At 46.1% G+C, this 20,743-nt stretch overlaps 2 protein-coding genes across 9 annotated transcripts in view; both read right to left on the bottom strand.

Moving 5' to 3' along the window:
• Positions 1-1,687: 1,687 nt before the first annotated feature.
• LOC133504786 (ribose-phosphate pyrophosphokinase 2) lies at positions 1,688-9,954 on the bottom strand. 2 transcript variants are annotated; one of them, XM_061827390.1, is made up of 7 exons: positions 9,477-9,943; positions 4,498-4,681; positions 4,043-4,141; positions 3,816-3,940; positions 3,183-3,356; positions 2,945-3,104; positions 1,688-2,290 (listed from the first exon to the last, which is right to left on the bottom strand). In XM_061827390.1, the coding sequence occupies exons 1-7, from the start codon at positions 9,596-9,598 to the stop codon at positions 2,198-2,200; spliced, it is 957 nt and encodes a 318-aa protein (XP_061683374.1). In that variant the 5' UTR covers positions 9,599-9,943; the 3' UTR covers positions 1,688-2,197. The 2 variants fall into 2 exon arrangements, with proteins under 2 accessions (XP_061683374.1, XP_061683382.1); XM_061827398.1 differs by having other exon boundaries at positions 2,284-2,330; positions 2,929-3,104; positions 9,477-9,954.
• A 989-nt stretch (positions 9,955-10,943) lies between these two features.
• The window catches only part of LOC133504758 (histone deacetylase 4-like), a 41,528-nt gene continuing 31,728 nt past the window's right edge, over positions 10,944-20,743 (bottom strand). For 3 of the 7 annotated variants that reach the window (XM_061827354.1, XM_061827368.1, XM_061827362.1), the window contains 15 exons: positions 20,097-20,315; positions 19,571-19,772; positions 17,835-17,968; positions 17,656-17,758; positions 17,533-17,579; positions 17,333-17,440; positions 16,151-16,206; positions 15,849-15,936; positions 15,655-15,774; positions 15,456-15,553; positions 15,272-15,390; positions 15,033-15,166; positions 14,634-14,718; positions 14,163-14,307; positions 10,945-14,089 (listed from right to left, as the gene is read on the bottom strand). In XM_061827354.1, the coding sequence (XP_061683338.1) occupies positions 14,047-14,089; positions 14,163-14,307; positions 14,634-14,718; positions 15,033-15,166; positions 15,272-15,390; positions 15,456-15,553; positions 15,655-15,774; positions 15,849-15,936; positions 16,151-16,206; positions 17,333-17,440; positions 17,533-17,579; positions 17,656-17,758; positions 17,835-17,968; positions 19,571-19,772; positions 20,097-20,315 (1,701 nt within the window). In that variant the 3' untranslated portion in view covers positions 10,945-14,046. Of the gene's footprint in view, positions 14,090-14,162; positions 14,308-14,633; positions 14,719-15,032; positions 15,167-15,271; positions 15,391-15,455; positions 15,554-15,654; positions 15,775-15,848; positions 15,937-16,150; positions 16,207-17,332; positions 17,441-17,532; positions 17,580-17,655; positions 17,759-17,834; positions 17,969-19,570; positions 19,773-20,096; positions 20,316-20,743 lie in introns of all 7 variants that reach the window. The other 4 variants (XM_061827344.1, XM_061827350.1, XM_061827334.1 and 1 more) reach the window with 4 other exon arrangements.

Here is a 20,743-nt window from a genome sequence, read left to right as displayed (position 1 = left end):
TTCGTTGATCTCGCTTAATAGGTTTCCTTTGCCTAACGCCATCATCGGCAACAAAAAAGGTTGTAGAAGAAAATATGTGGATATCGATGGAGAGTTAAAAAAAAAAAAAACTGTAGGGTGACGACTCGAATGCATCTTACCGAGGAGTCGCCGGCTGAATTCTTCGGAGAATAAGCTCAACTTCGTGGCAACAGCAGCAGAAGGCGAGACGCGGCTCCACGCGAGGTTACATATAGTAGCGAAAATGCTAATGTGGTGTGACGTCATCAAGACACGTCCGACGGGCCGCCCCCTATCCATGGCGAGACCCCCAAAAAAGCACCTTGGAATTTTGTTGCGTGAGGAAAATGGTTGAAATTGGTGACGAGGGGCTTCGCCTCCAAATAATTAATTTTTCACGCGTTTGGTGAACACATTTGAAGTGGTTGTGTCCTCCGCGTGTTGAATTCCAGTGGACGCGGTTGCGTGGCGCCCCCTGGTGGTGATATCCAGACAAAATACGAAATCACAGTTTGCCATGCTTCCACTTGCTAAAGTAGTCTTCGCCATAACAAGCTAATAATAATAATATAGTTTTACCAAAAAATACCCCTCCAAAAAATAATATGCGACTACAGTTCAAAAAGTACACCTCTTTCAAATACCAAGATTTAGAACCGAAATGAGTGAAATATGTGACTAAAAAACGAGTTAAGCTTAATTTACAGATTTAAAAATCGGGTTAAATCAAGTGTGTTCCATAATTATGTAACGGCTAATGAAGACAATGGTCTGAGTTGAGTTAAAATAACTTAGACGAATTTGATGACCTGAATAATGGCTCGAGGGGAGTTGATTGTGAAATGCAAATACTGTTTTGTTTTGTTTTTTTTTAAATTGGAAGAAAACAGTGGTGTCACGAGGCCTATTTTAGAGGTGACATCGGGTGATTTGTGCCAAAAGGCGGACTACACCTTGGCCTGGGCACCAGCCATTCACAGGGCAGATATGGACAGAAAACCACTCACACTTCTCATCTTGCGGATGAATTCAAAGTCGTCAATGAAGCTCGCGCATGTTATCGTGAGGTGAGAGGAACGCAGAGAAGTGTAAGTGAGGCGGTTCAAGCTGGGATTCTAACATATGTTCACTCAAATGTGAGGCAGATGTGGTGTCCACTACTAATTTTTTCATCCCACACAAATGCTCGTCTCAGCTCATGGGTCTTCCTCAACGTTTAAGTTATGAAAGGCCTCAGACAAGACTCCTCCTCCTTTTTCTTAGCTGCTTATCCTCACAAAGGTTGCGGGGAGTGACGGAGCCAATCCCAGCTGTCAACCGGGCAGGAGGCGGGGTACACCCCGAACTGGTTGCCAGCCAATCGCAGCCGATAAACAGCCGCACTCACAATCACACCTAGGGGCAATTTAAAGTGTCCGATAAATGTTGCATGTTGTTGGGATGTGGGAGGAAACCGGAGTGCCCGGAGAAAACCCACACAGGCACGGAGGTCCGGGATCGGGAACCGTGCCGCCTCAAGCAAGAGTAATTTCTCAAAAACGCACCAATTTGTTGTCGCAACGTCACAATGAAAATAGACCCAAGCACCCGTGTAAAAAAGCCAGGCAAGAAAGTGTTGAAATTTTATTGTCAAAAGAAGCTGCTTGAATTACATTACAAAAAAAAAAAAAAAAAAAAAAAAAAAAAAAAAAAAAAACAAGAACCATTGCAGATACAAAATTGCTCAGCCAGCGTTAGTCACGGCTTGAATTATTTCTCATTTGATAAAAACAAATCTCTGGATTCCATCAGTTTGCATGACTTTTTTTTTTTTTTTTGAGGGGGAGCACTTACATAGATTTTGTGGGCTCTTCACGACTGCAACTACACGACTTCCAGCAACAGCTGATGTGAATACATGATGGCTGAAGGTGCAAGTTACCAAAACATTCTCGGAATTTCTTGTGAAGCCAAATGTGGAGTGGAAGTGGAACACTTCTTTTCAAGTTTAGTACGGGACACGGCAAGTACATAGACACCTTGGTCAAAACTGTGAGCGGGGAGGAGGTCCGTCACATCTCCTGGATGAAAACTCTCTGAGACGATGTGAGGGCAAGGCCTTCTTCACCAAAACCACCTTAACGCTGTTCAGGGAGGGGTGCGGTCACGCAGCCGATGAGGAGGACGGGGTGGTGTACGACCCCTCCCCCATTTGCCTTTACAAGGGAACGTGGCTGAAGAGGTAGGACACTGATTCACCGTTGTGTGTTCTCCTGATGGCCTCTGCCAGGATCATGGAAATGTCGATGACCTACAACATCAGACCCACGGATTGGTCAGTATACGCGACACTAGAAGAACAGAAATTGGAATTGAATTACTGAATGAAAAATGCTTGGGAAAGATGAGCGAACAAGTCCTTTGCATTTGCGACAAAGGCTTTACTGGTGTCATCTAGCTGCAGATTTTGATGAGCCAGGGAGGCTGGCGCCGTGTTCCTATCTTTTTATTTAATGGAGTCGTAATAAACCGATTTTCCAGCATTGTACTTAATTTTGGAGTGCTGTTGTGTTGGTAACGATGTATATGACATAGGGCATAACACGGCAGTATTTGGAAACTCGGGCAAAATATCGCACCAGATGGTGAATAATCCACCATGAGCCATGGGGGGAAGACTTTTTTCTAATGTTAGCCCTCCTACACACTTTAACCACATTTTAAGATGCACAAAAAGCTGCAAGCATGAAATGTATAGAAAACAATGCACATCTTTTAAGTGTCTGGGCGTTAGCCTGGTGGGGGCGGGGCTTGTGACATCAGTGAGTCTGTGTGCCAGCGGCTGAGCGAGATCAGTGTGGTCTTTGGGATTAGTTTAATGCGGTGGTTCCCAAACCCTTTTTGCAGCCCCCCCCCCAACTTTTGGACAAGTAGAAGTATTGAGCGTACTCTCGTTGCTATGCACCTGGATTTTGGGGCAGGCCTTCATCTTCTCCTCCTGCGGGATTGTGTTAGTCACCACCACCGCCTCAAACGGCGCGTTGTTAATCCGCGAGATGGCGGGGCCCGAGAAGATTCCGTGAGTGAGGATGGCGTAGACTTTAACGGCGCCGGCGTCGATCAACCTAAAGCGCGAGAAGGGAAGGTCAAAACGTTCAAATTGGAACAAGTCCAAGAGCGCACGCGCGACCGTGACGACTGACTTGTCGGCAGCATGGCAGATGGTGCCGCAGGTGTCGGCCATATCGTCCACCAGGATGGCCACGCGGTCCTTGACATCGCCCACCAGCACCATGCGGTCCACTTCGTTGGCCTTCTTCCTTTCCTTGTGGATGAGGGCGAAGTCCACGTTCAGGCGGTCAGCGATGGACGTCACGCTGCACGGGCGGCGGGAGAGTCACGTCTCGCGTCACGTCGCAAAACCGAAACTGACCCCCGCCGTACTGCCGCACCGCACGCGTTAGCGTGCCCCCACACAGCAATTACACAACTGGAAATTATTTTATTGATGAATTATTATTAATTTATTATACATAATGTAGAATGTTCATCTATCTACGCCGGCGACATATAGAGTTTTACAAGGGGTGTCCAAACTACGGTCCAATTAGCCATTTGGGGCCAATGACTTTTTTTTTTTAGCGTATCATTCTCTGTAGTACTCATCCTCACTTGGGAAGCCCGCGTGCTTGGCCTCGCGCCATCTGACTTTGGGCGTGCTTGGGCACCAATTAATTGTGAGTCAAATGAGACGGGATTATTATTTCACCGTGCACCCTTTGTGGCATTTTTGGAACCCCCGAAGCTTGTTTTCTCTTCGCCATGGGTTGTCTTACCGCTTTGCGCCGCCAGCGTCAGGAGAGACAATGATGCAATTTTTCCACTCGGGGATATTCTCCCGTATCCACTGCAGGACGGCGGGCTCTGCGTACAGATTGTCCACAGCGATGTCGAAAAAGCCCTTTAAGGGTTTAAAAAAAACAAACAAAAATAAATAAAATAAAAAAAAAAAAACAATGTTATAAACTGATTGAAATGTGGGCGCACTGCTTGGTCAGCTCACCTGTATTTGGGAGGCATGGAGATCCATGGTGATAATGTGGTCGGCGCCTGCCACAGACAACATGTTCGCCACCAGCTTGGCCGATATGGGCGCTCGGCTCTGCACAAGCACGCAACACAGTCGCAGTCGCAAATGATTTCCAGTTTCTCACTTTAGCTGCGCGTTTCGTTTGCATTCTGCTCTAAACCGCAATTGTGGGCTTTGCTAACAAAACACGACTGCTGGTGCTGGGAATGCCGAGCGGTCAGCTCGCGCTGGCCCACCCTTACGTCACAAGGTTTATATCGTGAACAATAGATTTTAAGATTAAGCAGAAACATACATCAAACCCGGGATTCCAAACCACAGTGGCGGAACAAAGTGCGTCTTGATATGAGAGCTCACCAGGTGTGCTGATGTTTGTGCAATTCGAGTTTAAAAAAAAAAAAAAAAAAGTGAATGAAATGTTGGTGTACCTTGTCCTTCTTGTCCTGGCGGGCGTAAGGGAAGCAGGGGATAACGGCGGTGACACGGGACGACGAGGCAATTTTGCAGGCGTTGATCATAATGAGCAACTCCATCAGGTTGTCATTAATCTCGCCGCAGCCGCTCTGCACGATGTACACGTCCTCGCCGCGCACGCTCTCCCCGATCTCCACGCTGTTGGTCCAACGGCAAACAACAGAATCATTAACAGTGGGACTTGGAGAGGGTGCAATTGATCAAATTCCTCCACAAAGTGGGAACATTATGCTTCTTCACAACCTTAAATCAACTTCAGTGGCCTGCTTTGAGCCACTGTCACTGGCGACTGTACACTAAGCGCCTTAATATTGTCTTGTAAATTTAAACTTTTTTCAGCGAATGAGAGAGCTGCCTTTTAATTGGCTATCTGCTACCCAGTCTGCATGTTGGGTTAGGGGGGGAGGGGGCTAATTCACTGACTAATTCAATGTGACCCACCACAAATTGGTACAAAATCCCCACCCAATCCTATGAAAATCATGACCACATTCATTGGACCTTGTCTGTAATGCCAACTGGTTCCACCAGGTTGTGCTGTAATGCCCAACGGTTCCACCAGATGGTAGGCCTTTAAGTTCTAAGGACCGGGGTACAAATCCAGGCCCCACCTGTGTGGAGTGTGGATGCTCTCCCTGTGCCTGTGTGGGTTTCCTTCGGGGACTCCAGTTTCCTCCCACATCCCAAAAACATGGAGACTTTAAAGGGCCACTGCGTTTAAATGCATGATTTTTAGTATGTTATTAATGAAAAACGGCAGCAGACATGGACCCATGCGTTTTTTCACCACAAAACATGATTTTGACGTATACAGCTTTTTGTAACTCCCGCCATGAAAATCCTCTCGAGGGATTTGTTTTCAAAAAGAAGCAGGAAGTGACGTACATGGCGGGACCGCCCTCAAGTTGACTCGTTTGTTTCCATCAGCTTTACCTCCAGGAAGGTAGCTCATTGTCCCTTCATGTTAGCCAAAATGCCAGCTCGTTGCATTGCTGGACATTGCTTGAACACTCAGGAGAATGGACGTACCCTTCATAAGTTTGCAAGAGACCTGGTTCGTCATGAAAAATGGATTGCACGGGTGCAGAGGACGGGAGGTTTGTGGGTTCCAAATGACAGGTTGGTGTGTACACAGCTACTAAAAAAAAACAATAGTTTGGGGCGGACCACGTAATCCGTCTCTCATAATGTAACAAAAGATCCGCGTGCGTATGACAGGCATGCTAAATGTGTCGATGTGCACGTTGGATGGCGTCGGGCTTGCCGGCAAAGGCTGCCGCGTCGTCTCACGGATGGCAGCGGCTATGACCAACGCTCCGGACAATGGCCCACTCAGCCGTGTGCGACGACAACGCCGTAAAGCAGCCTGGCTCAGCTCTGTGATAAGCCACCTCGGCCAAAGCGCCCCGTCCGCCGGTCAGGGCTTCGGCGAAGGCTACTGCGTCAGGCTCGCGGACGGCGGCAGCTCTGAACAATGCTGCCGGCAATGGCGCACTCATCTCTGCCGCGGAAGTGGATCGGACGGGGAGGCGGTTTTACCGTGATCGCATATCATCTGAATATGGGTCGAAACAATAGTGTAATATTGTCCCGGTAACTTCACTCGGTTGTCTGATGTTCTCTTCTTCGAAAAGAGGTTCCGTGTCAGAAGGGGCGTGTTTGTCTCCCATTGTGGGGTCCACCGCGTGTTTTCAATGACGAATTGTCGAGGTGACGTCACGGACATTAAATGCAGCCAATATGGTGACCACTTGGATGTCGTCGAATGACACTTCCGCAACTTTGCGCATGGATGACGTGCTCCCCGCTCATATTTATTTTTTTGTATAGACATTGAAGTGAATAATGCTATATGTATTTTACATTACAATATCTATTTTAGAATGTTTATAGGGAAGACACTTGACCTTTAATTGCCCCTAGGTGGGAGTGTGACTGTTATCTGTCGGTATGTGCCCTCAATTGGCTGGTGACCAGTTCAGGGTTTACCCTGATTCTTGCCTTATGATCGTTTAGTTTGGCTCCAGATTCACGCGACCCTTGTAAGGATAAGCGGGTCAGAAAATGGATGGATGGAATACAGTTTTATTGGCTTGTTATGCATTATGCAATGCATTGTGGCTCATTGCGACGTCGGCGTCATAGATCGGTCATGGAGGGTAAGGACTGCCCTCACTGAAGGATTTACAATACTTAATATGAGTAACATTTACAGTCAAATGTTAGAACTTTCAACCTTATTGTAGTCCGTCCTGTGAGCTGGTTTAACGCGGTCTAGGGCTGACGTCACACGACTAAGCGCTTCTCCCTGCCTTCTATCAACCACAGTTTTGCTGATGAGTTGTGTAATCTTGTCAATTTTTCTTGTTCTTCAAATCAAACTTACTGTGGTTGGAGCAATAGTGTGTGTGTGTATACCCCCAATATAAAACGCCCATTTACTATCACGTTTTTGTACACGTTTTACACACGCATGCACACACAGAGTTGCCTTCGTGGCGCACAACCGGCATCTATCAATCTACTGCATCTATCTGTCAGTTAACAGTCGTGAGAGAAGTGTATTCTGGGAATTATGTTTAAGTACTTACAGTGCTGTGTTGTGATGTCAATTGTACACTAATTTGCTGCCTTACTACTAATATTTAAGTTGTTGGTTCATGATGATGTAACTAACTTGTTTGGGGTAATGGGGACAGTTAAGCAATTTTTTTTGTTCTGATTTGTAGTTAAGTGATATTCCTGCAACTTGGCAGCTGCTGTCCTGAGAATTGCCACAAGAGAAACAACACCAGACTTTGATGCACTGGCGAAAAAAAAAAAAAAGTAATCAACAGAACAACACTTACCATTATTTTTTCTAATGTAAGCATCTACTTCATCAATTTTTATACATCAACGTTGACAATGCCCGGAAAAGTTTGCCCATGTCTGGGCTACGACCTCTTTATACGCCCGCGCCCGCACGGCTGACAACACTCGCATTGCATCAAATGACCGACGCATCAGCCCGTGCGACACCCCTGCGTCAGTTGACGCGCCCCCGACAAAAATTGTTGCGGGGCATTGAATGCCACGGAGATCATTTCTCGTGATTTTAGTCACATGCTATGACGACGTACTCACCATTCCTCCCGCCCCCGCATACCCCCTACGTCGCCGGCTTCTTGATCGATTTTGCAGCATAATTAAAAAGGTATCATCTGCTCATTTAAGTCAATTTGTTCTAGCACTGTTCTGCGGTTGAAATTTTTGTTGCTTTTTTCTTTATGTCAAGTAAAGTAAAAACGGCGACTCCACCCTGTGGCGTCTTAGCCAAAAGCAGCCGTAACGACACCCTCGACTTGGAGAACTGCAGCACTTTTTCAAAACCTGGTGCGTGACAGAAACCAGCAAGACGGACACTTGACAAACAAGTCTGGCCTGAGTCTCTGTGTAGCACGAGACGGTAGTGAAAGCAGAAGCGACAGCAAGCGTGTGAAACATTCCTGTTTGGGACATGACGCTCTGGTCATACGCCAACTTGGCCTAAGCCATGTGATCACTGACCCAAGATCACTTGAAAATCAGTATTCACAGAGACCATGTTCAAATTATTCATTTTGCACCAGATGAAGACCTCGGTTTAACTTTGGTGCAATTCAGTCTCTGTGCAACTGGGAAACTGCTCAAAGGTCCAGTCAATAGTGTTGCCGAAGCAAGTGCAGTGCAGACCTTGAGCGACTAAGGTCAGCTGGCAAAAGCTTGTGTGGGAGCTGCGAGCAGAAGTGTAAACCTCTCACCTACGTTCAGTTCGTTGATGAGAAAAGTCGTTGTTTTTAAATGAGTATCTCCCAAACAGCCGAGTTCACAAGAGGAAAACTGCAGAAACGCACGATGATAATGTGTTCCTTGATTTGTCGCGTTATTATCCTTCATTATCCAGTTCTCTTTAAGTAGTGCGTGTGAATAGTTTTGGCCAGCTTGAGTTCTCAGTTGTCTCGGCAAAAAAATTAAACAACTTTGAGCGTGCTTATGTGATTAACGGGCAACGGTGGGGGTGCATGGAAATCAAGTGCATGTGATTTAAACACTTAGTACTGCAGATTATGCATTCAACTCAGTGTCAAAATCGAACATGTCCTACTTAAATGCGGATGGTTGAGGCCCCCCCCCCCCCCACCCAAACGAGGTGGCGCTGGCGGACACTTCAAGTCACGTTATTATCCCTCATGTGTCTAATAACCACCATGTTGTTATCAAAGTAGAACTATTGAATGGAATTCGTCATGAAATTGGTTATTTCTACCTGAGTTAGCGACAAGCTGGATAAGTGGAGCGTGCAATAAAACATTGGATGTGTTTGGAGTTCATTTGACATCGGCAACTACAACTGTGGAGTTTAAAAAGGAAAAAAAAAAAAAAACAAAGGATTGCAAAAGAAAAAAACGTCGCGAAACATCATGTCATGCAAACGGTATTAATTTCTAAATATTTTAGTTACAGTGCTTACTCCGAACGTGAACATCTCGGTGTCTTTCTCATTTGGCAGCATTGTGTCGAACGTCAATTTCATTCGGCGAACATTTGTGCCAACATTTACCAGCAGTTAGCTAGCAAAATTAGCAGCCCGGACACGCGCGCTTGCATTTTTTTTTAAACTTTAAAGTTTCCAAGCACGGCGCGTATGTAAGGCGTAACATGCAATTTAAATTTAGAAACAAAGTTGCTTATATATTTTAGTCGAGCGATCGACAATGGGAAAACTCGCGTCCGATAATGGACGTACTCGAATTAACATGCTATGTTTACATGAGGCTAGCTAGTCACGTGTGGGCGCTATAGTGAGCGATTGTTAGCTTCCTGTTAACGCTCGAACGCGAGCTATGGTGAACACATCCTAAAGTAAGTTGAATTGTATATACTTAAAAAAAAAAAACGTGAAAATACTCGCCATGTCTCCTGGTTGCTGAACTTTTTAGTTATCACCTTGCCCAGCTCCAGTCCCAGCCGATCGGCCACTTTCTGGGACAGGTCGTGGTGAGAGCTACCGCTGAAGAGGACGATGTTCGGCATGTCGACATAAAGTGGTGGGGGCAAAAAATACAATAAAATAAAATAAAAAAAACGAGGGAAAAAATTGCCGGAGGTCGCCCACCGCCAAAATGGGAGCTTCTGCTACTGTTGCATTGCACCGTTGCAGCAACGACGGGTTACAGCGGAGAGAGAAGGGAAAAAGGTTGAGAGAGACGGGGGGAGGGAGGGAGAGAGCCGGGGCGTGGGTGGAAGGATGTGGTCGCCTCCTCTCATAGGACGCCACGGGCCGCGAACGCACACTCTGTAACGCCCATCATCGAACGTTTACGTTCCGCTCCAGCAACGACAAAGTCTGAACTGAGGAAGGAGGAAAGAAACGTTCGCGTCCGTCCATCCATTATGCAAGCCGCTTATCCTCATAAGGGTCCCGGGAGTGCTGGAGCCGATCCCTGCTATCTTCGGCAAAGAGGCGGGGTCACCCGGAACTAGATGCCAGCTAATAGTAATTAAAAAAAAAATACACGAAAATAAAGAAAGACTGACGATTTATCTCCGTCACCTAACCCCTTAGTAAAGGAATAAAAACATTTTTTAATAGGCAAGAGAATGACAAAACCGGAAGAAATGTTTGAAAGAAATATACAACTCAAATGTTTGGGTGCATTTTGTTTTGGAATGATTTGTTGTTTTTTTTTTTTTTTCATGTCCCCCCCCCCCCCCCCCATTGAATGCAAATGTTTCAAAGAATGTAAACTAGACGATGAAAATACCGTACTTCTCATTTGTCCCAAGTTATTTCACGCAATCGCAGATGGAGTCTTGTGGTTGTCTTGGACTTTTGGCCTTTCAGGCTTCGTCGTCGCTAGACTAGCCATGATGATGATGGATATATTTTTACAAGTTGGATAGATGAAAGCAAATGACAAATTATAGATTACTACACTAGATGGTGAAAACAAGAAAGTAGCAGTGATCAATGAAGTTTTGAGGCCAGATTTAAACGAAGCAAGATTTCAAGAAACTCTCAAACTGTTCCATAATTGAGGATCATCAAAACCAAAGCCGCCTCACTTTTTGGGGTTCTGCTTCTGGAAACACTCGCAAAACCTGAAAACGATGACCATCGGAGGCGTCTAGAAGTACTGCATAGGCCAAGGAATTATAAGGTACAGAAAATACTAAAGTCTAAGACTATCCAGTGCTTTGTAGACTCTCGGAAGATTTTGAATTTCATTCTTGGACTTGCAAGGAAGCCAAGAGTATAGAGATTTTCGGCCCTGTGGGTGTGTTGTGGTCCAGTTTCCGGGTACCAGCAGCACTCTGGAGCAGTTGCAGCTCTCAACTGGATTTTCGGCGGTCACTTGATTGCAACTTCCTGCATCGTGACACTCTCGTGCTACTGTCGAGTCTCATAATTGGATTTGCCACCCGGCGATTGGTCAGCTGACCTTTTATGCGTCTTGTGTGTCGCATCATCGCAGTCATGCGCAAGGGGGCAAATCAACCGTTTCGTGTGCGGATGATAGTTGAGGGAAGGATTCCTTCAAACGGAACATCTTTATAGGAGCGCACTCCTGACTGAGCAAACATGGACTTTGCTAAATTCCGCCAGACAGATAATCAGATTCCATGACGCAGCGCAAATCGCCCAATTCAAATCTTAAAAAAAGAAAATCAATTCCTGGTCATCAATGTTAGCTTGCCGTTGGCGACTTTCACATTGTAGAACAAACAACTAAAGACAGTCATATTTTTCTGAAATATATTTTTTAGGTGTCAGAGATGAAACGTCTAAAGCGTAGGTCCCCAAGAAATAACTTTTTTTTTTTTTCATTGTTAAGAGACATAGACAGCAAACAAAAAATAACTTCTTTGCCATTTACATGTAAACCAAGAATTGCTCTTGAGCCACAGTGGTTATTTGTAGGACTGGCCGAGGTGGGCGTGACAATCAGATATCCCCCTCCAAACCGTTTCCCCCCCAACGCAAAGCGCAGCATTACTCCAGCGTCAACAGTGCCTGCTGAAAGAGGAACATTCTTTGGGAGAGTCTTTCATTGACAGAGCCGAGGTTTTGGCAGAGCAAACGCAGTGCATGTAGATCCATTTTAAGTGCTGAAATCAGTCGTCAGGAACAAGAATATCCGGAGTGGACTCGCTGGGACCAAAGTCTTTTCAAATGTTTGCACAGCGGCTAGGACGAAAACTCTCGGAACGCCGCCGGAGGGTTTTTGTTTTCTTCCTCTATTGTGCAAATATTTTTTTCTTACATCGACAAGCAGGCATGCTGACTCACAAACCATGCAAAGAGTTAAAGTTGCTGCGAGCGGGAAGCAAAATAACTTTTAAAAGCGTGTCTACAAAACAACAACTTGTGATCCATATTGGGGAAAAAAAATCAAATTCATTAATCAAATGGAATGCTTTTGTTAGACCACAAAGTAAAAAAAAAAAAAAAAGTTGATAAAATAAATAAAAAAATTGAAATAACTTTCATGGTCATCCGCAGGTGTTAATAGACAAATCAAGAGAAAAGATGATCAAGAAGGTTGGTGGGAAATATAACCAAAATATAACAATACACCGATTGGCACCAGATATACCTATTTAAACTACTCACGGTGTAGTCTACGTCGCACCACTGTTAAAATTATTACAATTAAAAAAAAAAAAAAAAAAAAAAGAGGTCTTCATCTTGGGACACAGATAGTCTCTGTCTGCCTGCCTTTTTCTTTCCAAACTAAAAAAAAAAAAAAAAAAAAAAAAACAGGCAAAAACAGCTCGCTACATAAAATGGCCTGTGGACCTGCTAGCGACAAAATCACAGGCACGTCACCAAAGTAACGGAAGTCCGTGTCGTATACGTGCACGACGGAAAAGACCAACACTTAGGCAACAAAGTGACTCGACTCCAAGAGGAAAAGTCCAACGCGGTGCCGTGTGATGACTTCGGATCGCGACGGTATAGCCCATGAGGCCCTCAACACGCCGCTGCTTGTTTTTTTGTTTTTCTGCGTCCGTGGAAAACCGCCAGACTGTGTTCCGTTCACAATATCATAGCTGTCATTAGAGTACATTTAAAAATTTCCCATATACAAATCTATAAACAGTACATTATAAACACACAATCGATGAAAAACGCAGTGGCCTGAAGAGCCATACAAAGAAAGAAAGTTGCCATTTACTTTTGATAAATAGAAAAGAAATCACTTCTGTGACACTATTTTTGTGAATGGCAGCCCTATAACTATCCGGAAAAAGGATAAAAAAAAAAAAAAAAAAAAAAAAAACAAGTCTATGAATGAAAAACATGGGAAGAAAACACTGAAAATAATGTGGTGGAAAGTCATGATGAGGGAAATAAAATAAAAATAAAAAAAAATCAAACGTGTCGGTATGAAGAGGTTGTCGCGCCCCCCACAAAATATACGCAATTTTATCTACAAGACTGGAGTTTCACGAGTAACTGCTGTAAGTCGTTGCCAGCACAGCACAGGAGCAACCGTCAAATTCAGTCACCTGGGAAAAAAGAAGCCTTTTCCTAATGTGTTGCCAAACGTTTGTTCAAAGTGGATTCATGCTTTGGATTTCTTTGCTTCACCCTCCAAATGGGACAAAAAGGTCCGGCCTCTCCTGTCATGCTTGGACTGTCGTCCAAAAGGGACGCCACGCAAAAGTCGGACGTTTCCACTCCAGCTGGCAATGACCTTTAACACGGAGCATGTCCCTTCCCGCCGAAAAATAGATCCATCCAATATTGTAAAATAACATATTTTTGAAGAGGCGCGTGGCCACGTTCCAAGTAAACATGCTGTTCTAGTTCTCGTCCCTCCCTGGTGCTGATTTCCCAAAAGGAAATCTTAAGGCAAACATTTCCTGAACAATCGTGAAATCCGGCGGGCCCTCACCAAGGCACTCCTCTTAGAACCTCTGATGAAAACACATTTGTAAGAGCCAACGTCCACAGTGAATGCATGTCGAAGATGACTTTTCCTTTGCGGAAAATGGAACAAGAGTCGAGAAAAACTGAAAATCCTGAGCTGCAACTGGCAGCCGGGACGTCCTCTGTGCACGGTGTTCGTTCAGTGTAAGCGTCACATGGAATCCGTTTTGTTTCCGTAAGGAATCTCACCTTTTTACGGTGAGACCGGAACTCGCCCCCTCCCTCCCCAAAAAAACATTTGGAAGAGCTGCCTTGCCCACTCATCACTGGAGGTTTGCCAAGACTGACAGAAAAACAGCTCCAAATGTGCACCATGAATTTTTTTACAATTCCAGTTCTCCGTCTCCTGATTGGCTCCTTACTCTGCGGCTGAGCCCGCCCCCCTGTCACTCCACCAATCCAGGTGTTGCGTCGTGTCGGGTGGGGGCACTAAATGAAGGGATCGGTGGAGACTGCTTGCTGCTCAGAGAGGCCGTGTCCTCCGGAGAGGTCAATGCTAACAGCGCTAACGGCGCAACACCGTGGCGTGTTCCCCCCCGCCTTGTTACAGTGGTTCCTCCTCTTCCATCGGTTCCTCCTCTGGTCTGCTATTTAAAAAAAAACACACACACACACCAGTGATAATACTCCCCTCATGTTTGACGGTAACGTTGCGTTTACCTGTGATCCACGGCGCTCGTGTTGGCCACCGACAGAGAGGCCATGGCGCTGACGGCTTCAGCCTCCTCAGAGTCGCCGCGCTTGCTCTCCAAAATCGAGAGGCCCAGCTGCGGCGGAAGGCGGCAAACAGAGCGCCAGTACTTGCCTGAGACGGGGACAGTCATGTTAACGTTGACGCAAAGATGGAAAGACCAATCTCACTCCCTTGCTCTTTCTCTCTTCTTGTCACACACAAAATCATGTAAAAATAATCCCCCTCACGTTGTTTGCTTCTTAACTGTGATGAAACTCTGTGGATTTGGTCAAGTTCATTGTTTTCTAACAGGTCATGAATATTTAGCTTGAAGCAGTGAAAAAATAAATCATGCACACAATATCAATGTATATTTGGAGGTGAGGATCCTTAGGAAAAAATTCACCCTGTAAGGGGTCCCTGCGCTCAAAACGTTTGAGAGCGCCGGTGTAACTTACAGTGAGTCTCCAGAACCTTCTCCAGAGAGCGAACAGCGTTGGGATTGGGCCTCTCCTCCAGGACAGCCTTGGGTAGCGGCTCCAGCTGCACACACGTGATCAAAACATTTCAAGAGCATTCACACGGGGGCGTGCCATCTCATTCAGACTCCTCTTTTACACTTTCTTTCTGCCAAATTTTCCATTTGCAGTGCCCAGGCCCGAATGGCCAACAGCTCCATGAAGACTAAATTGCTTTGAAAGATGTATTCCTCTCGTAGAACTTATGAGCTCTTCAGATATCGCTTCAAATTTGCCTGGAAAGCGTAAAAATCCAGTGTGCCAACAGCAACAATCATGTTTATGCATGAATGAATGGGGTATCAGTGATGATGAGTTGAAAAGGTTAGGGTTGCTCACCTCTTGTCCGAGCAGCGCAGCCACGCAAGCCTCGGAGGCGTCGCAGATGGCGGTTAGGTCATGACCCCCCTCCAGTGCCAGGACCACCCTACCTCCGGCAAGACTCATCAGCTGGCGGGTCAGATAGCCGAAACCTTAGAGACAGTGTATAAACGGTGTGTGTAAACACGCTATGATAGCAGTCTAGATAGGTCGGTAGTACAGTAATTGGTGGTGACTTTCCGTGACGGTGTGCTTACATTTGGAGGTCAGGGCGTAGCCCCCAAGTGGCGGGGGGTGTCCTTCCACTGCGTCGAAGCCGGAGGACACGAGCACCACGTCTGGAGCAAACTCATTTGCGATGGGCATCACCACGGACCTACGAAGCAAAAGTTCAAACACTGGTTGAAATCATGCGCATGTCTTGGAGGGTCCGTCCGGTACCTGAAGGCAGCCAAGTACTCGACATCTCCGATGGGCGGGTCGAGGCCTCCAGTAAAGGCAACATTGACGTTGAAGCCGACTCCAGGGCCACTTCCTACCTGCGGGTGAAAGGTAAACCATCGGTCTTTTAACATTAAAAAAAAAAGGAAAATAGCAGACAAACATCCCATAAAGCCCTGGCCTGAACACATTTTCTCACCTCTTCCGGCGCGCCACTACCGGGGAAGAAATTGCCGTCATCATAGCGATGAAGAGACAGGTAGAGAACGTTGGGGTCGTCATAGAAGGCTTGCTGGGTGCCGTTGCCGTGGTGAACATCCTAAACGACAGCTCGTGAGCAATCTCCTCCCGACAAAATAATGGAAGCGATCTTCCACGGAACGGCGCCGTTACCCAGTCCACGATGAGGATCCTGTTGACGTTGAGTCTCTGCTGCAGAAGTTTGGCAGCGATGGCCACAGAGTTGAAGTAGCAGAAGCCCCTGGAATGTCAACAGACACTCAGACGTTCATTAACACAACCCCCCTTTCTGTTTTCATGAGTCTATTTAAAGAATAAAGGAATACTAAATATACCACCGCTGGAATCTGTGGGGTAGTGTACTAATGAAATGAAAGTATTCCCTTCCTGTTCTAGACACCCCAGCGTTGGGGTTTGGGGTGTTCCACAGAGTATGACGACAGCTGTGGCCTTACATGGGAGTGCTTTCCTCTGCGTGGTGTCCAGGAGGTCGCACCACAGCGAAACCATTCTGGGGAGGTGAGAGCGAGACAAGTCGTCAGCCATAACAATACCGTTGGGGTGGCACTAAACACATTTAGTGAAAGATACAGTCGAGATAGAGACCAGGCCCTTCCATGAACGCCCACCCCCCCAAAAAAAAAAAAAAACAAAAAAAAAAACATAACTTTTGGCATCACTTCCGTACATGCTCAGAACAGTACACTTGCATTTCCTGTTTCCGGGTGAATACCGATTGTTTAGGAGCAGGCTGGTTTTGTTGACAATGTTTATGAAATAAACACGTAAATTAATGTCAAGACCACACAAAATAAGCAACGTCTTGAGAGAATACGAGGGGAGGGGCATTACTGTTACTCGTGTTAGTGCCTCAACATGGCTACGCTCGTGAAAGCAGAACAACGAACGCAAACGCATGTTCATTCAATGTTGTCAACTCATATTCGGATTAATTTTAGGCAATTTTTCCTCAATTTTCTGGAGCAATTTTTATGAAAATTTAAAAATCCGGAATTCCGGGAAAATCTGGAGGACTTTCATCACTGCAAACATCATGGTGGCGCAAGCGCAAGCCTGAGCCTTATGGCCATGAAGACTTTCCTGTTTCCGGGTGAATACCGATTGTTTAGGAGCAGGCTGGTTTTGTTAACAATGTTTATGAAATAAACACGTAAATTAAAGCTCAAGACTACACAAAATACTAAAAAAAAATTTCTACTCATAAATTTTACGCGCGTGATTTTTCGTGCTCGACTGTGCAGATTTGTGAGCACCAAGGCGCGCGAGCGCAGTCGCGCTCATCAAATGTGAGTGACTGGATTATGAGTACATGTACTTACATTTGAGCACTCAAGTATCATGTTTACCAGGTATGATCATGCCATTAGATCTTTCAATTCTAATGAGAATATTTTATTTATGAATTTACTTTAAATAAAAGTCAAAAGAATGTTTAAAAACACAGAACACAAACATTCCTTGAACATGGCGCCTCCAAGGGGCAGTGTTGATGAAGACAAAAGAACACTGTCACAACTCGCAAATAATATGCAGTCGTAACTCGGTTTTCCGAATAATTCCTTGACAGTAATTGTAAGCAAAGTGAAAAGTAATACGTGGCCACATGTTGACAATACCTTCAGCTCTCCGGTGGCCACTTTGAAGACGAGCTCCACAACCGAGCCGACAGCGAGGCGAGCGGCGCTGGAGGAGTGGACTTCATTCCAGATCGTGTCACTGTCCACCTAACACACATACACATGGATACTGGGAATTAATTGGCTTTCCTCTATTCCATTTTGTCTGTGTTTTCCATATCATTGATCATGCCACTTACCCCCACCCCGCCGCACGGAAGCCGCACGAACATGGGTGTGATTGAACCTGGTCAATGGGGAAAAACCAAGTCAGATCATGTGAGTGGAGAGCCCGGCGACCTGGCGCTTGCGAGCGGGCTTACAATCGAGTTTCTGTCTGAGAGGGTTGGTTCCATACAGTAGGACGTGGGCTTCAGAGTGAACCGTTTGCAGTTCTTCCAGAGTGGCCTTTCTCCCACGGATGCACTACACACAAACACACACAAATCAAATGTTCCGTCTCCGCACAAATTGCTGGAATGAAGAAATGTGGGGCCGCTACCTCGCACTGCGCCCTGAGTCCGGTTTCCTGCAAGCGGGACCAAATGCTCTGGATCCGCCCCGCGTGCTCCGGGTGACTGTTGGTGTTGCCGCACATACACTGGTGCTTCTGCATGAGGGAATCGTACACCAGACCTGGAGACAAAAACACACATTTGTTGCTATGGATTTCACAAAGGCAAGGCAACACTGTACTTAAATAGAAGTAAAGATTTAAAAAAGAAATAAATCTGGGGAATGCAGATGTACCAATATAGGAAGAAAAAGGGAGAACTACAGACTCCTCAGTTACTTAAAGTGGGCCTGTCATGAAATGGATGATTTTTGGTATATTACTAATGGAAAAAACGTCAGCCAATATGGGCCCATGCATTTTTTCACCACAAAACATGATTTTGACGTATACAGCTTTTTGTAACTCCCGCCATGAAAATCCTCTCGAGGGATTTGTCTTCGAGAAGAAGCAGGAAGTGACGTAAAGGACAGCGCTGCCCCCTCGTGGACTCGTTTGTTTCCATTATTTTTACCTCTGGGAAGGTAGATCGTTTTTCCTTCGTGTTAGCCAAAATGCCGGCTCGTTGCATTGCTGGCCATTGCTTGTCCACTCGGAAGAATGGAATTACCCTTCATAAGTTTGAAAGAGACCCTGTTTGTTGTGAAAAATGGATTGCACGGGTGCAGAAGACGAGATCTTCGTGGGTTCCAAATAACAGGTAGGTGTGTATACAGCGACTACAAAAAAAAATATCATAGTTTGGGGCGGACCACGTAATTGGTCTCTCTCATAATGTAACAAAAGATCCGCGTATGAAATGTGTTGATGGGCGCATCGCCCAGCAAAGCAACAATGTCTCACTCAGCCTCGTCTCGATAGTGTTCATCGCGTACTGTGGCGGCTTTGAACATACCCCTAAAAGCAGCATGGCTCGGCTCCACTTCCTCCTTATATGCCACCTGCGCAGAAAATCAGCCACACCGGCTGAGGCCCCGCGTTCGGCGGTCACTGCTTCTGCGAATGCTGCGCGTCGGGCTTTTCGACGGGGGCGGGTCTGAAGAACCCAGCCGAGAATGCGTTACTCAGTCGTGTGCGCGCATAAAGCGCCCCGGCTCGACTGTGAACACCCCCCTAAAGCAGCACCACTCGGCTCTGTCATAAGCCACACCGGCCGGCTGCTATGAGCCGCGATGGCTCATCTCCACCGCGGAAGTGGATCGGACGGGGATGCGGTTTGGCCGTGACGACATATTATCTGAATATGGCTCGAAACAATAGTGTAACATTGCCCTGAGGGCTCGAAACAAAAGTGTAATATTGCCCCGGTAACTTCACTAGGTTGTGTGGTGTTCTCCTTTTCGAAAAGAGCCTCCGTGTCAGAAGGGGCGTCGGAAAAATCCGAATATCTGTGTTCTTCGGCTTCCATAGTAGTAGGTGTGTTTTCAATGGCGGAAGTGACGATGACGTCAAGGACAGAGGACGCGACTAATATGGCGACCACTTGGATGTAGAGGGACACTCAATTGCGCAACTTTGTGCATGGATGACGCACGATTCGCTCACATATATTTTTTTCGTATAGACATTGAAGTGAATACTGTATTGTAATGTATTTTTCATTACAATATCTATTTTGGAATGTTTATAGGGATGACAGTCCCACTTTAAGTACAGTAACAAAGTATTTGGACTTGGCTACTCCCCAACACAGCTTCATGTGAACCCAGAAAGGCAGCGCTGACCCGTGGTGAAGCGAGGCTTGACGGGTGGATCTGAGGGGGCCGCCGCGGCGCTGATGGAGAAGGACGAGGCCGATGCCGGAGACGACTGCGCCCGCGAGAGAGGCCGATGACCTGGGAAGGAGATGGACAGGCCAGCAGCTTCCATGGAAGCCTGATAGTTTCGAAGCTGGTGAATGCGCTGCTGCTCCAACAACAAGGCCTGCTGCTCGCGCGGGCACACACACACACACACATGCGCGCACACACACACACATGCGCGCACACACACACACACACACACACGCAAAGTTACCTTTGTCCGATCTGAAAGGAGTTCTTATTGTTTTGACCGCCCCAAAGGTTTTTCGCTTAGCTTGAACCACCTTTCAGTGTTTAGAAATGTACAGATTAGATTTTCTAAAATGTAATAGTAGTGTGAGTGAGCAAACCGGCTGGAATTAAACGGTACACATTTTTTTCCAAGAATGTCGGGGATTAGGTTTCCGTAGATTTTGTAATCAAATGACGTCATTTGGTTCCTCCCCACCTGTCTGAAGAGGAGCTCCTGCTCGGCCTGCCTCTCGCGTTCCCGGTGTTTCTGCAGCGCTTCGTCCTGAAGCTCCTGCGGGTCGGGGGGCTCCTGCTTGATGGTGACGCCTAGCGGTAGCGCGGCAATATCTTGGTGCTCTCGGAGCTCCTCCTCCGTTTCCTCCGGGTGGCTCTGGTGATGGCGGCCCACAGGCGACTCGCCGGGCTTGGTTATCAACTGTTGGAACAAGGTTGAATCAGTTTTATAAAGGCACACTCAGATGTCTCTTTTTTAATGGAATGCAAGAGCAGCTCGGCTAACTCTAAAATGCACAGAACAGTGGTGCCTTGTGATACGAATTAGATCATTCTGGGATCCACAAGAGCGAGGGACCCAACTTTTTGGAGATACAAGCTGTTATTTGTGCTATTTTGTGCTAAACAAAAATGATTCCACATCATGTATTTCAAACAACAACACAACTAGGTCTTCAGTGCAAACTAGCTTAATGCTAACACAAAATGGTCAGCTAACAAATTCCATCTATGTAGCAATGTTAAAATGCTTTCAGCGGTAGATATTTGAACACAAAGGTCCAGCACCGTATGTCGACAGACAATATAACAAAACAAATATGAATACTGAAAAATTAGGATTAAGAACGA

The sequence above is a fragment of the Syngnathoides biaculeatus genome, chromosome 2, assembly GCF_019802595.1.
Source record: "Syngnathoides biaculeatus isolate LvHL_M chromosome 2, ASM1980259v1, whole genome shotgun sequence".
Taxonomy (NCBI): domain Eukaryota; kingdom Metazoa; phylum Chordata; class Actinopteri; order Syngnathiformes; family Syngnathidae; genus Syngnathoides; species Syngnathoides biaculeatus.
The sequence above is the reverse complement of the archived record's forward strand: the minus strand, read 5'-3'. Positions and strand labels throughout refer to the sequence as shown.